The sequence below is a fragment of the Syngnathoides biaculeatus genome, chromosome 22, assembly GCF_019802595.1.
Source record: "Syngnathoides biaculeatus isolate LvHL_M chromosome 22, ASM1980259v1, whole genome shotgun sequence".
NCBI lineage: Eukaryota > Metazoa > Chordata > Actinopteri > Syngnathiformes > Syngnathidae > Syngnathoides > Syngnathoides biaculeatus.
This window is the reverse complement of record NC_084661.1, coordinates 13,696,518-13,710,709: the sequence shown is the minus strand read 5'-3', so window position 1 is coordinate 13,710,709 and position 14,192 is coordinate 13,696,518. Positions and strand designations below refer to the sequence as shown.

At 44.8% G+C, this 14,192-nt stretch overlaps 3 protein-coding genes and 1 long non-coding RNA gene across 4 annotated transcripts in view; 1 reads left to right on the top strand and 3 right to left on the bottom strand.

Annotated features, from left to right (window-relative positions):
• The window catches only part of fbxl15 (F-box and leucine-rich repeat protein 15), a 50,844-nt gene extending 50,175 nt beyond the window's left edge, over nt 1–669 (bottom strand). Inside the window, exon 1 of the mRNA XM_061811152.1 lies at nt 555–669. The gene's annotated coding sequence lies outside the window, so the exon portion shown is untranslated. The remainder of the gene's footprint in view (nt 1–554) is intronic.
• prodh2 (proline dehydrogenase 2) lies at nt 384–4,993 on the top strand. The gene is made up of 9 exons (XM_061811149.1): nt 384–773; nt 1,797–1,987; nt 2,085–2,211; nt 2,350–2,502; nt 2,981–3,124; nt 3,520–3,686; nt 4,127–4,237; nt 4,387–4,475; nt 4,553–4,993. Exons 1-9 carry the CDS (start codon nt 540–542, stop codon nt 4,747–4,749), a joined length of 1,413 nt encoding a protein of 470 aa, XP_061667133.1. The 5' UTR covers nt 384–539; the 3' UTR covers nt 4,750–4,993.
• On the bottom strand, nt 3,531–4,197 carry LOC133496043 (uncharacterized). Its single transcript, XR_009793699.1, has 3 exons — nt 4,102–4,197; nt 3,758–3,829; nt 3,531–3,665 (listed from the first exon to the last, which is right to left on the bottom strand). It is a non-coding gene; the product is annotated as an uncharacterized LOC133496043 (long non-coding RNA).
• Nucleotides 4,994–5,183: 190 nt separating the features above from the next.
• On the bottom strand, nt 5,184–14,017 carry eif3c (eukaryotic translation initiation factor 3, subunit C). The gene is made up of 23 exons (XM_061811136.1): nt 13,855–14,017; nt 12,358–12,475; nt 12,215–12,280; nt 11,939–12,128; nt 11,561–11,686; nt 11,014–11,065; nt 10,240–10,358; nt 9,773–9,903; nt 9,496–9,646; nt 9,292–9,395; nt 9,066–9,207; nt 8,853–8,978; nt 8,563–8,656; nt 8,294–8,481; nt 7,948–8,172; nt 7,652–7,843; nt 7,351–7,522; nt 6,614–6,773; nt 6,436–6,501; nt 6,143–6,230; nt 5,883–6,048; nt 5,545–5,586; nt 5,184–5,472 (listed from the first exon to the last, which is right to left on the bottom strand). The coding sequence occupies exons 2-23, from the start codon at nt 12,453–12,455 to the stop codon at nt 5,333–5,335; spliced, it is 2,838 nt and encodes a 945-aa protein (XP_061667120.1). The 5' UTR covers nt 12,456–12,475; nt 13,855–14,017; the 3' UTR covers nt 5,184–5,332.
• Nucleotides 14,018–14,192: the final 175 nt, after the last annotated feature.

Sequence of the window (14,192 nt, the reverse complement as noted above, 5' to 3'; positions counted from 1 at the left end):
CCGCCAGTCACGGTTTGTTGCTCGCGTAAATAGATGAACTAGTGAATGCGTAATAATGTTCAGGGCATCCATGCATTTTCCGTACCCCTTATCCTCACTATTTATGGAAGGGCAGAAGAAAGGATTTCCAAAGGGTAAAAGTGGGACATTCGCACCTGCTCTGGTCTAGTTCTTGATTATAGCGAGGGTACGTTTTTTTGGTCGATGCCAAGGGTCAACTTGGTGTTTCCACAAAGTCACTCATTAACCAGCGGGTAGGCAAAAAGATTGGGGTGGAGAGGGGGGGTCAAATTCACATGCAAAAGGTGACATTTGCTCAGATGTTCAAGATCACACAACCCAGAGGTAAGCTGACTCAATAGCCAGCGTTACCAAATAAAAACACAATCGTCTTAAGTCTCTAACAGGACCGGTTTTGACGGCAACCGGTTTGGACAGGCTGTATACTTCTCGAAGAGCCAAATCTTATGTCGCTGTTGTCAAAAACCTAGAAACTGTAAACAAAGAGCAGCCGAGGTCGACGTTAGGATTCCGCCGCGATGATGTGCACTCGCCTGGGCTCCTCACGCCTCCGCCTGCTCTCGGCGAGGCTCACGTCGACGGCCTCGTCCGGGGTCCTGCGGGTTTCGGACAAGCCTCCTGACCTCCTGGCCGCCTCTTTGGCCTTCGAGGATCCCAGCGCATTCCGCGTGAAGAGCCTGAAGGAGCTCTGTCGTGCGTTGGCCGTATTCCGCTTCTGCTCCTTCCCCGTGCTCGTCAACAACTGCCACAAGGTGAGACGCACAATAAGTTTTTGCGTGGGTTTCCTCCGGGAGGGCACTCCGGTTTCCTCCCACATCCCGAAAACATGCAACATTCATTGGACGCTCTAAATTGCCCCTAGGTGTGATTTTGAGTGCGACTGTTTGTCTCTATGTGGTCCGGAATTGGCTGGCAACCAGTTCAGGGTGTACCCCGTGTCCCCTGCCCGTTGACAGCTGGGATAGGCTCCGGCACTCCCCGCGACCCTCGTGAGGATAAGCGGCTAAGAAAATGGACGGATGGTCAAAAAACAACAAGGGGAAAACTTATTTTGCCACGAAGCACTCTTTCTTAAACGTGAAGTTGAGATATTATTTTCTTAATGTGTGATGATGGGCCGGAAAAATAACCACCCACACAGTATGTGTAATATTAAAACGGTAAGTTGGTGATTATAGTGTAGTCGGCGAACTCCCCCCCCAGGCACCCTAACCACATTGTTGTTCAGAAGGCCATTATGACTGTGGAACACAAATATTTAATCATCTCATATTTGCATCATCAATTTATGAACCAGTTTTGGAATCGGAAATCAAGGGTGATGTGTTTTTTTTTTTAACTATTCACGTTTGGTAACACAAAAGTGCTTGTAATATCTCAAGTTTATCATTAATGATATGTGACAATTTGAAATTTTGGTATCGATTTTTACAAGATGGAAATTCACACTTTAGATTTGGCTGTGCGGGCCACATAAAATCATGTGGTGGGCCAGATGGGGCACCTGGGCCTCAGGTTTGACACCCGTGCTTTAACTAATGCCGCCGTGAAAGAAAATGGCAAATATCTCCTTTTCTTTCATAAAGGTTGGACAGGAGTAACCAAAAGTTACTAGCGAGGCACCTTTCCAAAGCATTTTTTAGAATTTTAACACTAAAGAAAGACACAAGATCTGAGCGGGGGATCTCATTTCTCTTATTTGCAACATTCTGAGCTCCAACTTTAAAAAACGGGCGTGCGAAGTTAGCGTAACCTGCTCGCGCGACTCTTCGCAGCTGATGTCGGCGACCCGCGGCGTATTGGGCAGGCGCGCGTTCTCCTCGCTGATGAGGTGCACGGTGTACGCTCAGTTTGTGGCGGGCGAGAACGAGGAGGAGATCGCCCGGTCCATGGAGAAGATGAGCACTGTGGGGCTGAGGCCCATGCTGGCGGTCCCCATCGAGGAGGACCTGGGAGAGAGCACAGGGTCAGGAGCATTTATCCTCCCCCGGAATAAACTACAAATATGTAATAATATTTTAGCAACAAAGGGTTCTCAACCTCGGCGTCATTGTCACCCGCAGAGAGGAGCGATATAACGAGAACATGGAGGCCATGATGGAATGCGTGCAGATGTCGCACAGCAACGCTTGGAGCAAAGATCCCATGATGCAACTGAAGGTCACGGCTCTGCTCAGTCCCGAACTCTGCGTAAGTGTGTCAAGACCCGTCAGACTAGTAGCCTGTTTTGAAAAGGTGCAAAAGAAGTGACGGCCGAAAATCCCTCTTTTCAATTGCCGCATATAACGTGGGGAAAATTTAATCCTGCGATTCATTGCGTCCGACAAGGTCAAACTCACCAAGGTCATTTCCAAACGAGCGTACGACTTGGATCTCCTAGTCCGAGCCATGGACGGCGAGGATGTGAAGTTTCCCGGTCTGGAGGAGAGCGACGCCGCCCACTTCCGCTGCAGCCTGCGCAGACTTAACAGAATAGCCGAGGTACCAGGGCGACACGGAACCACATTCCGGTTGCGATCTAATCACAACAATAATATTAATCAAATCTAATGTGTATACAGCACGTTTACAAATGATGTTTGGAAACATAAAAACACTTGCAATACCTCAATGTCATCATCTATGATATGACACAATTTGGGACAAATGTGAACAAGAATCACGGACGTTGACGCAGATGATTTGCCTTTCGCGGGCCACGTGAAATCATGTGGCGGGGCGGATCTGGCCCCCGGACCTCGAGTTTGTCTTCTAGCAAGTCGGGCCCAGTGCAGCAGGCAATTGAGCACTTGCGTGGGGGTGCTTGAGATGAATTAGTAGTCAACAAAGCCTGAGGAAAAATACAGTAACACGCTCGTTAAATATTTGGATTAAACCATCAAGCAGAAAAAGAGGGATCAACAAAAGTGAACAACAGCAACAAGAGGCAGCTGTCACCGCCGTGGAATTTGTCCCTCAGGCCAGCGTGAAAAAAGTGCGGGTGCTGGTCGATGCGGAGTACACCTACATCAACCCCGCCCTGTCCATCGTCACCATGGCAATGATGAAGAAGTTTAACAAAGACGGCGCCTGGATCTGGAACACGTACCAGTGTTACCTGAAGGTAAGAAACTCAAGGCCCGCGTGGCAAATTCCGTTCTCTGCGCTACATTACGCGGCCCACCAAAGGAAATAAAGTGCCCAGGGAATTATTTATTTTCATTTTTACCAGTAAAGCTTTACCAAATTGATTTTTCGTCACCGGTTTGACCAGTTTTTTACCAGATCCCTTTAAAATATTTACAAGTTTCACATGTGACACGGGGGTAAAAAAAAAAAAAAAAAAACACTCGATGGCATGATGGCAAAAGTAAAGGTATGACGTGCGAACAAAATGCCAACTTGTGGGCACAAATTAGGTTTAATTTCCACACAAATTACAAATTAACGTACAGCAGTGAGATGGGGAGGTCATCACATATTAGTACTACTATAAACTACATACATATTTGTTCTCAGGAGACAAGGACGCTACTGCAGGAGGCGATCAGCCAGTCCCAAGAAGGAGGCTTCTGTCTGGGTGTGAAGCTGGTGCGAGGGGCCTACATGGACAAAGAGAGGAAGCTGGCGGTGAAGGAAGGTCGCCCGGACCCAGTCCAGGACTCCTGGGAGGACACAAACGAAAAGTTAAGACACTTGTTACCCGTCATTGTCATTACATTTTTTTTTTTTTCTTAAAAGACTTTGTTTTACTCACGGAACTCAATCAGAGGATGGAAAATTGCTGTCGATCTTGGCACTTGGCAGATTAGCTTGACATGCTGACAATCTGGACGAGAACCAAAAAAATGTGCACAGTCACTTAGGAGAAGCAGTACAGATGAGAATAAACAAGAAGGAAAAATAAAATTAACCAAATGAGAGTGTTGGGAATAAATCAACATTATTTAATTAAGCAAATATTATTAGACTTTAGCTTCTAAATGTAGTTCAGACCTGATGGTGTTTAGCCCAGCAGGCAAGGCCTGGCTGGCCATAATTTGTCACATTTTTTTTTCACGTTTACTGTTCTTTCACAATATGTGGACATATACTTCTCACTTCTGAAAACCTCCCTCTTGTGCAGTTATAACAGCCTGCTGGCGGTGATGCTGAAGCTCATCGCCCAGGACCCGGAGCGCTACAGGATCATTGTCGCCACGCACAACGAAGAGTCTGTGAGGCAGGCCGCCAAATGGTGAGATGATGAAAAGTGTAAAATAACAAGAAATGTCAAAGAAGGTGGAAAATATGGAAAACACCTCTTTTTTAGAGTTATCATTTCTGAAAATGGGAAGGTTATTAATAGTTCCTCCGTAAACGTTTCACTTGTTTGATCACCTTCAGGGTTGAAGAGCTGGGTTTGGACAAAGCAAGAGGCTCCGTGTCTTTTGGTCAGCTTCTAGGAATGTGTGACCACGTCTCCCTCACCCTGGGTGAGACACGTCATCACGTCACAAAAATGCCATCCTTCCATTCACGACGACTCACACCCGTCTCCTCTCCACCGCAGCCAAGGAAGGTTACGCCGTGTACAAGTCGGTCCCGTACGGCTCCGTGGACGACACCCTGCCCTACCTGGTGCGCAGGGCCCAGGAGAACCAAACCGTGCTGATGGGCATCCGCAAGGAGAGAGACCTGCTGAGGCAGGAGCTCCGCAGGAGACTCAGCTTGAGAAGACGCCGAGAGGAGCATTCGGGACTTTCCTAAAAAGTCTCCTCACTGTGCGACAACTTGGCCTTGGATTTGTCTGCCATCTTAACGCCAACAACTACGACGATAGTTAATAAGTTTATTATAGGCAACGGATGCATTGGAGCAAAACATGTAGCTCAGATTTTTTTCCGGTTTGTTGGACAAATGTTGCAATTCATGGTGATAGTTGGAAAATGATGGACCTGTTTTTATTTTGTATGTGCACTTTAACTTTGCTGCATTCCCTTTTTTTTGCCAATAAAACTGTAAATATTGTGTGATGTGTACCAGTTTATAATGTAGGAGTACTGAAATAACTGAGTTTTCTATCTTATTTGAATTTATTGAGTTGTACCTGTGTACTTTTTGTGTGATTTTTGGTAGTTTGGTAGTGTGGACCGATTTATCGAAGCGCATCCGACTGAAGACAAGAAGGCGGGACCAGGAAACACTATTGAACAATGTTTATTAATATTACACAAAGAGGCCTCACTTCAAACAAACTGTAAATGTTCAAATGAACTGATTCTGGATCAAGGAAAACAGCTTCCAGCCAGGCGGCGCTTATAATGTCAAATGGAATGTAACTTTTCCGAGATCAATAGTTTCCTTGGTTCTGATTCCTGTAGCCTCGTTGGTAGCCCCCCTGGTAGCCCCCCTGGTAGCCTCCCTGGTAGCCCCCCTGGTAGCCCCCCTGGTAGCCTCCCTGTTTGGACTGGTAACCGCCTTTCCCTCCGTCTGTGACGAGATTCGCTCACGTTATTTACCGCAAATTAACAAATGAAAAACAAACAAATTTGCTCTACTTACCTCTCTGATAGGATTGTTTTTGTTGGTAGCCACCTTTCTGATCTGTAATGCAAGGAGAAACCCATGAGCACAGTTTCAAGTTGAAGGTTGAGTGCTGTACATGATATGAGCCAGTCGGAGCTGAAGAATAGATTTGTAAATTGTCTCTGTTCGTTCGTTCGTTGGAAGATAGGAAATCCTGAAAATTTCCATGAAAAATTGTGGGAAAAGTGGATTTCTTTTCATTTTTAAAATGGAATATAATGTTTGTTTACATTTCAAACACATATTCCTTGTGTCCAATCATTTCGGGGTCCACCACGTTCAAAGAGCGGCAACTCGAGCGTGACCGGGCTGACCTCTGTTGAAGTAGCCTCCGTAGACGCCCTGCTTGAGGTCGAAGACGCGCTCGTTGTTCTCCACCAAGCTGCCCAGTTTCTCAGCCAGCTGCAGGGCCATGTTCTGCAGGGAGGTGGGCTCCGTGCGGTGCATCACAACCGTCTGCGTGGGCTGGTCCAGAGAGGCCTGCCACGTGGGTGGGGAGGGCGACATTAAATACAGGAACAAGCGAATATCAAGGAATCCGTTGTATATGTTACAGGAATCCATAAAATGTTACCATGAGCTCCTCGTTGATGATCATTTTGCTGATGATGCTGTGAACTGTGGGTATCTCCAACTCAAACATGTCCGATAGCGTCGCCATGCTAGAAAAAAAGAAATCAATATTTAGGATGTCAAGCTTACGCCACATAATTCTCAATGGGATCTCGTCAATCACATTTTTTTTTTTAACATCATCGGTACACATCAGTTTGTATTCCAAACCCTTCATTTCGATGTTTGATTTCACCCTCCCTCCCTCCCTCCCTCCCCCAAAACCCCAGAGATTATGTTAATAAAGAAGCTGACCTGATGGAGTCGTACACGCTGCTGTACGTGAACAGGTACGTCCTCAGCGACTCCTCTTGGATCTTCCTGCGCAACCCAAACCATCACACAGTCACCGAGCAAGCAAGCCAAAATCAGAACACGCAAATTTATGAAACGTTGACCGACGATACATAATATAGAATAGAAAGCCTCCGACCTGACGAGCATTTCGCGCACTCGCTGCGTTTCGGGAAACAGGTCCCAGACTTTACTGTTCATCTTCTCGTTGATGATGAAGGAGTGGCAGGTGCGCCAGTCGCCCATCTTCATGGCCTTGCTGGCGGCCACTACGTGCTCGCGCATGCTCTCTGGAGGGCCTGCGCGGCAGAAAGGAGGGACGACATTGTTAAACATCCTTGTTTGAGTAACTACAGCTGAAGATGTACTACACAGATTAAAATAGTTCATGATTTTTATTTCTAAACATGGACAATTTGAATGATATCTTACAGCAAACAAAACCAGAAATCCGGTCTAGAAACTCAAATATGTAACAATCAAGAAACAAGTGTTTTTAAACAGAAAGTAAGAAATCTGCCATCTGAAAGGTATTTTCCCAGGTGTTTTTATGAATCTATATAATGTATGAGTGCTGCAATAAATTGATTTTTCCACCATATTCCAATTTGAGATGTAATACCTGTAACCTGTAAAAACAAAACGGTCAAATCAGAGTAAAACTAGCCTCTTGAAAAGTATTTTATCATACTACTCAAAATACTTGATACAAAAAAAATGACTCAGTACTAATAATGTATCTTCATGAGAAGTGCAATGATGAATCAACAAATAAACGATTAATCGTTTCGAGACCTCGATTACCTTAAAATTCTAATTAAGTACTCTTTCATTAGATAAGATATAAGACAATGAATTGACATTTTCTCTACTTACCGAGTAGGGGCTGCCTCTCTCCCACTCGAAGCTGATGATGGAACTGCTTGCTGATCATGCGGCGGCGGGCGTCAAACTCGTGGGCGGCCATGTAGGGGATCTCCAGCAACATGGCCGACACCAAGTACACGCACTCCAGCAGCTCCAGGTTGATGTGCATGTGGAAGGGCACCTGGAACGGACACACAACTGCTGACCTCGGGAGTGCAAATAACGGAGGGCTATAGTCGGGAGCACGGTCCAAGACTAAACCCGAGTAATGTATCGATACAGAAACGCCAAAATGCGCGTGTGTACTGACTTGTCTCCTCTTCTCTATCTTCTCCTGCTCAGCGTTCCTCTCCTGCATGTTCCTCATGAGCAAACCCTGACCCAGGAGCTCCTTGGCACGCCCCGAGGACTGGATGTCCAGCAAAGCATTGTGGGCGTCTTTGATCATGCCTTGACGGAAGGCACAAATGCCAAGTTGGACCATGGTTCTGTTGTACAGGATCTAGGAGAAAGTGATGCAAACGGTTGTGGTGAAGTCGCCACATCACGGTGACGGTTGGGACAGAAATGGCAAAGGTGGGTGGTGGGCGTGAGGGTCGTGTGCACCTGCACGGGTGGGTCGGCGTGCTGGATGTTATCCTGCAGGTGGCTCATCAGCATCAGGTCACGGGCTTGGTACCAACGCGAGTGCAGCGCGTGGTGGTAGATGTGGCAGAGGATAGCGCACGTACGGATGCGGTCGGTGCGGTCCTTGGCGTAGATGTACTTGCAGAGGCGGTCCATGAGAATGGCGCTGTCCTCGCCCTCGCTCTCCTCCTGGTCCTGCTGGGACTACATGACACCGAGACCCGTAAGCACAACTGGCAAGCCTTTTCTCCATCTTTAGAGTCCCGATGAGGCATTATTGCCCGTTACAATTGGGACACTACAATGAACCTGTTACTTTTCTCACCTTCGTTTCTGCCTGGATGCCCAAGCTACGCCGGTGCGCCTTGTAATCAAACTTGTAGTAGGTGTGCATGATTCTGCGCAGGTAGATGCGGCAAATCTCTTCCGTGGTGCCCCTGCTCTCCAAGTAGTTGAGGAGGCGGTCCATGATGTTGCACATGCGGCCTTCGTCTTTGAGATTATCCACGTATTCTACACGGACGGCACGTTTAACCATTAACGGATAAAAATGTTTGGCTATTGGCGACGTCAATCCCCTAACCCCGAACTCACCTTGTGAATGAGGATCCGTGTTCTGCATTATCTTGGTGAACTCTTCATCCATCCTCTCCACCAGGGTTAAAATGCAGCCACGAACCCTGAAAGGCTGCAAAAACACAAGCAAGGAAGCAATTTCACGATACGCTCACATTAGCAGACCTATTAGCAAATACATTTTGATTGAATGTAATAGTGTAAGCAAATAGATAAGGCTGGGAAAGCATGAAAAAATAAAAAGGCTGATATAGAAACAAAACAAAGGAAAAGGAATTCAGAAAATGTGATGGGTAAATCGGAGATACCTGATCCGAGATGATCAAGTTCTCACTGTCCTCTGCGATGTTCTCCCCGATGACCATGTCGCTGTTTTCGTACAGGACGTCCAGCAGCTCGTCTATGCAGTCCAGACACTTCTTCCGCATTTCCGGCTGAGAGACAAAAAAAAAAAAAATAAATAGTTAAATGAAGTGCCAGTCGTGTTTAAAGAGTCTTAGATGCATCAACCCGGTTATTACTTTCATAAAGGTCGCCATGTTGGGGTTGTAGTCGTACAGCGACGCAATGATGTTGAACTTGATTTTAACCAGGACGCCCTGACCCAGGTTATGCTCCGCAGCGATGCTTGCAAGTGCGTGGAGCAGCTCAATCTGGTCAGACCTGCCACAAAAGAGTTTACATATATGATTGAACATCCAGAGCGGTGACAAAACACACACTGATACAGAAATCGAATTTGTGTACCGGTCTGTGCCCTTTTTGCCTCTGGCTTGCAGGATCTCGTGGAGCTTCTTGACCACCACAGGCGTGTTGATCTCTGTACCTTTTGCAAACATCTTGGGCTTCTCCTGATGGTTCGAGTCAAACGGAAATGAACATCCTACACATTGTGTGGTTTGGTTGTTTCTTCTACAGCATCTCAGAAAAGTGCTTGTACATTTTCCTTACCTTGACAAGAGGGACACCACCCTTCACCTTCTCCCAGCCTCCCTCCACCTCCTCTCCTCCTTCTTCCTCTCCCTCCTCCTCCAGCTTCTCTTTCTTCTTCAGCTTCTTTCTCTTCATCACCTTTTCACTGGTCTTCTCAGGCGCGTGGGCCCTAAATGCATCGCCGCACAACTAGTAAGAGGGGATGACTGACTTCTGTCCTCACATTTGCAACATTAAAGCACTATGAAGAAGTTATGAAGGAAATGGAATAAATTGTGAATTGCTGTTGGCTCACTTCTTGAGGAAGACCATGGCAAGGGACGCACTTTTCCCCTCTCCATCATCAGAGCTCTCACTGCCGGTATCCACAGTGTCAGAGCCCCAGTCTTCATCATCATCATCGTCGTCGCTGGAGGATGACTCGTCCTGTCAAAGGGAAAGACCACCTGTATAACCACAAATTTTACACCATGCGAAACGGCTTAAAGGGGACGACAAGCTTGGGACTAAAAGCCGCCACTTTCCATCGTAGCTTATTTTGTTGCCGACTCCCGACTTCTGGACACAAATCAAGAGTGTAACATTAGTGCACTACTTGAATTGTTTATTTTTAAAAGAGAAGTTTCAGATATTTGGGGGGGCAGTGATGTGTGCTCAATAGACCGAATTTTACGGCGCACAACAGAACAGCGTGAAAGCAGCACAACCACATCCGCGGACACAATCATCAACAACCAGCCAAGCAATCTTCCAGCTCCTTACCCCAGAACCTTTGGCGGACTTGAGGAACTTGCTGGCTTCCGGCGCCGCCTCAGGCTTTTTCTTCAGGAAAGATCTGGCAGACACACCATCGTCATCATCATCGCTGTCAGAGGACGATCCTGGAGAACAGAAGGATGATTAATATTAATTAGTGTGTGTCTTCGCGTGACCCTGATGTAGGAATACACTCACAACATCAATCATGATACCTTGTCCAAAGTATTAAAATCAAAAAGTATACAAGTGACGCCTCGGTTCTCGACCACAATCCGGTCCAGAAAACGGTTCGAAAAGTGAATTGTTTGAAAACCAAATTGATGTTTCCCATTACAATGAATGGAAAAAGAAATAATGCGTTCCATGCCTAAAAAAATGACTTTTTTTTTTTTTAAGCTTTTCCTGATAATAAACTGCATAGTAGAAATCCATGTAAAGTTTAAATACTTTAAAATAATTTAAGAACTATATTTATTTTTTACTTAAAAAGTAAGTTTCTTTCAGCTTATCCCTTTCGGGGTCGTCACAGCGTGTCATCTCAGATTGCCGTATCTGTAGTGGCTCGACCCCCAGCCTTGTAAACTTTTTTTTATTAACAAAAGTGCAGAATAACTTTAAACAAACAATAATGAGGGGGGAAAAAGCTTTTTTTATTTTTACAAAAAGTAACACAGAAATATCCATAACTCGAGTTAACAAACAACAACAAAAAATCACGAATTTTTCATTCGAAAACGAGGCTTTACTGTATATCTATTAAAAAAAACAGCAGCTTACCTGAATCGTCTTGGCCCTTCTCCTCCTCTTCATCTGCAGACTCTTGGGGATTCTATGACAAGCAATATCGAGAAGTTAATGTCGTCCGCGGATGACATTTTGACGCCCAACAACACCAAGTCCCGATACACACACACAAACCCAATGAGCCTATTTTTGAGAGACAGGCAAACATTTTAGATTATCCTATGGTCTGATGTGTGCTGATCGGGTTTGTCTGAATCAGGCTCGACAAATTTAAATAATGAACGTGTTCAAAATTTACGACCAAACTCTTTATGCGCCGCCCGCGTCAAGATGCCGAGAATTTTGAGGTGAAACGGAATGCTGACATTCAATGAAACAACTGTAAATAAAAATAATGAAGTGTTACACGATGTTTTTTTTTTATATATTATTGGAGCACATCCCACACACAATATGACCAAAACTGTTAAAAGACAGATTGATTCGACTATAATTTAAAAATCGAGTGGTGGTCACAGCTGTGTTTATGCCCAACGAGCATCATTTTAAATGTGAACGTGTCATGTTGTTTTATGGTCACCTCCTTGTAAGCGGTGATTTGCGTCTCGTAATCCCGGTTGTATTTGCGGATCTTCTGGCGCAATGTACTCAGGGCTTTGGCGTTGTTCTTGTTCATCTTCTTCTTGCCCTCTTTGTCCTCCCAAAGCTGAAACGTAATGCAGTTGTTTCAAACATGAGGAAAACAGGAGTGGGGTCAATCTAACGTCACACCTAATTACAAGCCATTAAAAGAAATGCTAGAACGAAAAATGGTATAATCGTAAATGTAAATGATGCGCCGATACTGGCAACAGGAGTGCAAAAACATTATCAGCCATTCAAGCACATTTCAAACCCTAAAGACACCGATTCTATAATTAAAGAATTCCAAAAAGAGGGAAGTACAAGGGCTGCTGACCTGATTCAGGTAGTCCTCCAGGTCTGCCAAGAGTCGAATGTAGAAAGGGGGAACCCCTTCTTTGTCGACTATATTCTTACTTTTGAGGAAAGCTCGACATAACTGCTCAAACTCCTCAAGACACTTGGCCATGTCGCGGATCTTCATGGCATTGCGAATAGTTTTGATGAGATTGGTCAACTCCTCAAACCTGATCCGGGAGCACATACAACCAACATGGGTAATGCATGTGGATGAGTGGACCAAAGTCAAATTTGATACAAAAGAACAACCAACCTTTTGTCTTTGGCACTGCGCACGACTCTCTTTGTGTCCTCCTCATCATCACTAAGCAGCAGCGACCTGAAGAGCCAAACGTGCATTGTAAATTTGGTTGAAATCTAACTAAAACATTGCAGTGATGAGATTGCTGGACTGACTGCTTGAGTGTGGTTCCGGGTGCTTTGGGGGTGATTTCATCTGCGGACGAGGACTCCTCTGACTCGCTGTCAGACCCCGTGGCAAAGAAACGAGACATTGCTGAAGAAAGGGCTCAATCTGTGAAAAAAATATACGGACAATTATAATCACAATATATGTGTTATTTGGCTAGACACATGCTTGACTAAAATATATACATTTGATCAGCACCTTTTATACATACACGTAACTGTATTGTTTCCTAACTTTTTGTTTTACATTAGCATAATTTCTATTCAGCCAAAAATTCATGTAGCAAAATGTTAAAAAGAATACAATAGAATTTTGACAAACTACTGTTTTTCCTACCTGAGCTAACGAGCTTAGTCGATACTATTTTCAGAAGGCCACCATTACAGATAAGATCTTTTTTGGTTAGTCACTTTAAAGACTTGAGAATTTTGTGAAATACTGGATTTGTTTATTCTTTTGTCTTTCTGCCACTGTCATCAAATTTTAAACAAACATTTCGCTTTGCTTGTGGTTAAATATACGGGTTTTACTTTTTGAAAAAAAATATGGAATAAATGGAGTTTGCCTCGATATTGAAAAAAATAATATTCAATCACCTTTCGTTTTCCGGGTTAGCATCCAGGTAAGTGCCCATATATTTTTTTTTTTATAGTTAGGTTGTTGTAGCTAACGAAAATTGCTGCAGTGTGTGCTGAGCTCTGTCAAGTCTGTGCACCTTTCCTCTTTGATATGAAAGCATATTCCACCACCTTTGGTTTTCCGTGTTAGCAATACAGGTAAGTGCTCATCCATCGTGATTTCTGTCACAGAGAGTAAAAGATCAAGGGCGCAATACTGCGCCTCTGTGACGCAGTCCTGAGTCCCATTTGATGTGTGGATGCCAGTTAGCCAAGTAGTCAGTCTGGGCTTGATGCGCTGTCGGTCGCGTCTTCAATAAAAGCAGCTAGAAACATAATGTCATCTATTTTGAGTATTTTTGAGTAACGAGGTCAGGGATTAAAAAAAATAGCCCCCGTCCGAGGCAGCACAACGGGTGACACCACCTGAAAACAACCCATACGATGTTCATCCCTGATAAAAATAAAAATAAAACAAAAACAGGAGCTGCCTCAATAATTTTGTCACTGAACACTAAAAGAATCATTTGGAGAACTACTTTTTAACACTTCGACACACATTAACTGAATGTTACAGTTGACTTAGTTGAATAGAATTTTGTCTCTTTCGTATTTGGATATCGACACACATTAACTGAAAGTTAAAGTTGACTCAGTTAAATAGATTTTTGTCTCATTCGGATTTGGATATGTTCAAAGGTTGTATGAGACATTCACGATTAGACTTACAAAGACTTGCGCTTTTGCGGCACTAACGTTCAGCTCGCCTTCAGCTAGCACCCAGCTAGCAGCGGGCCTCCGAGGTAACAAGGCAACAGCTAACAAGCATCGGTCAAGTAACAAACCTTATTTCTACCCCAAACTCACCTACGTCCTCGTGAAATGCACTGTGCGGTACTTGTGTCCTGTTTGTCGCGTGATAAAATCCAGTTTTGCTGCTACGTTGGCGAAGGAAAAACGTGCGACATTCAGCTAGTCACTCGCGCCGGGAAAGGAAGTACACGTCGACAACTCCATCAGATTACAAGATAGCACGCAGCGCACAGTTTGGTTCACGCTGTTGCTACAGCGCCCACTGTCGGCCAAAGCAAAACTCCTGGAACACTCCTGACAGTCTCCAGTGGAAACCACACATTTTATGCAGTCATATTTACGTTACTCTTAATATGTTGCTGTTGAAAAAAAAAAAAAAAGAACAGATTTTT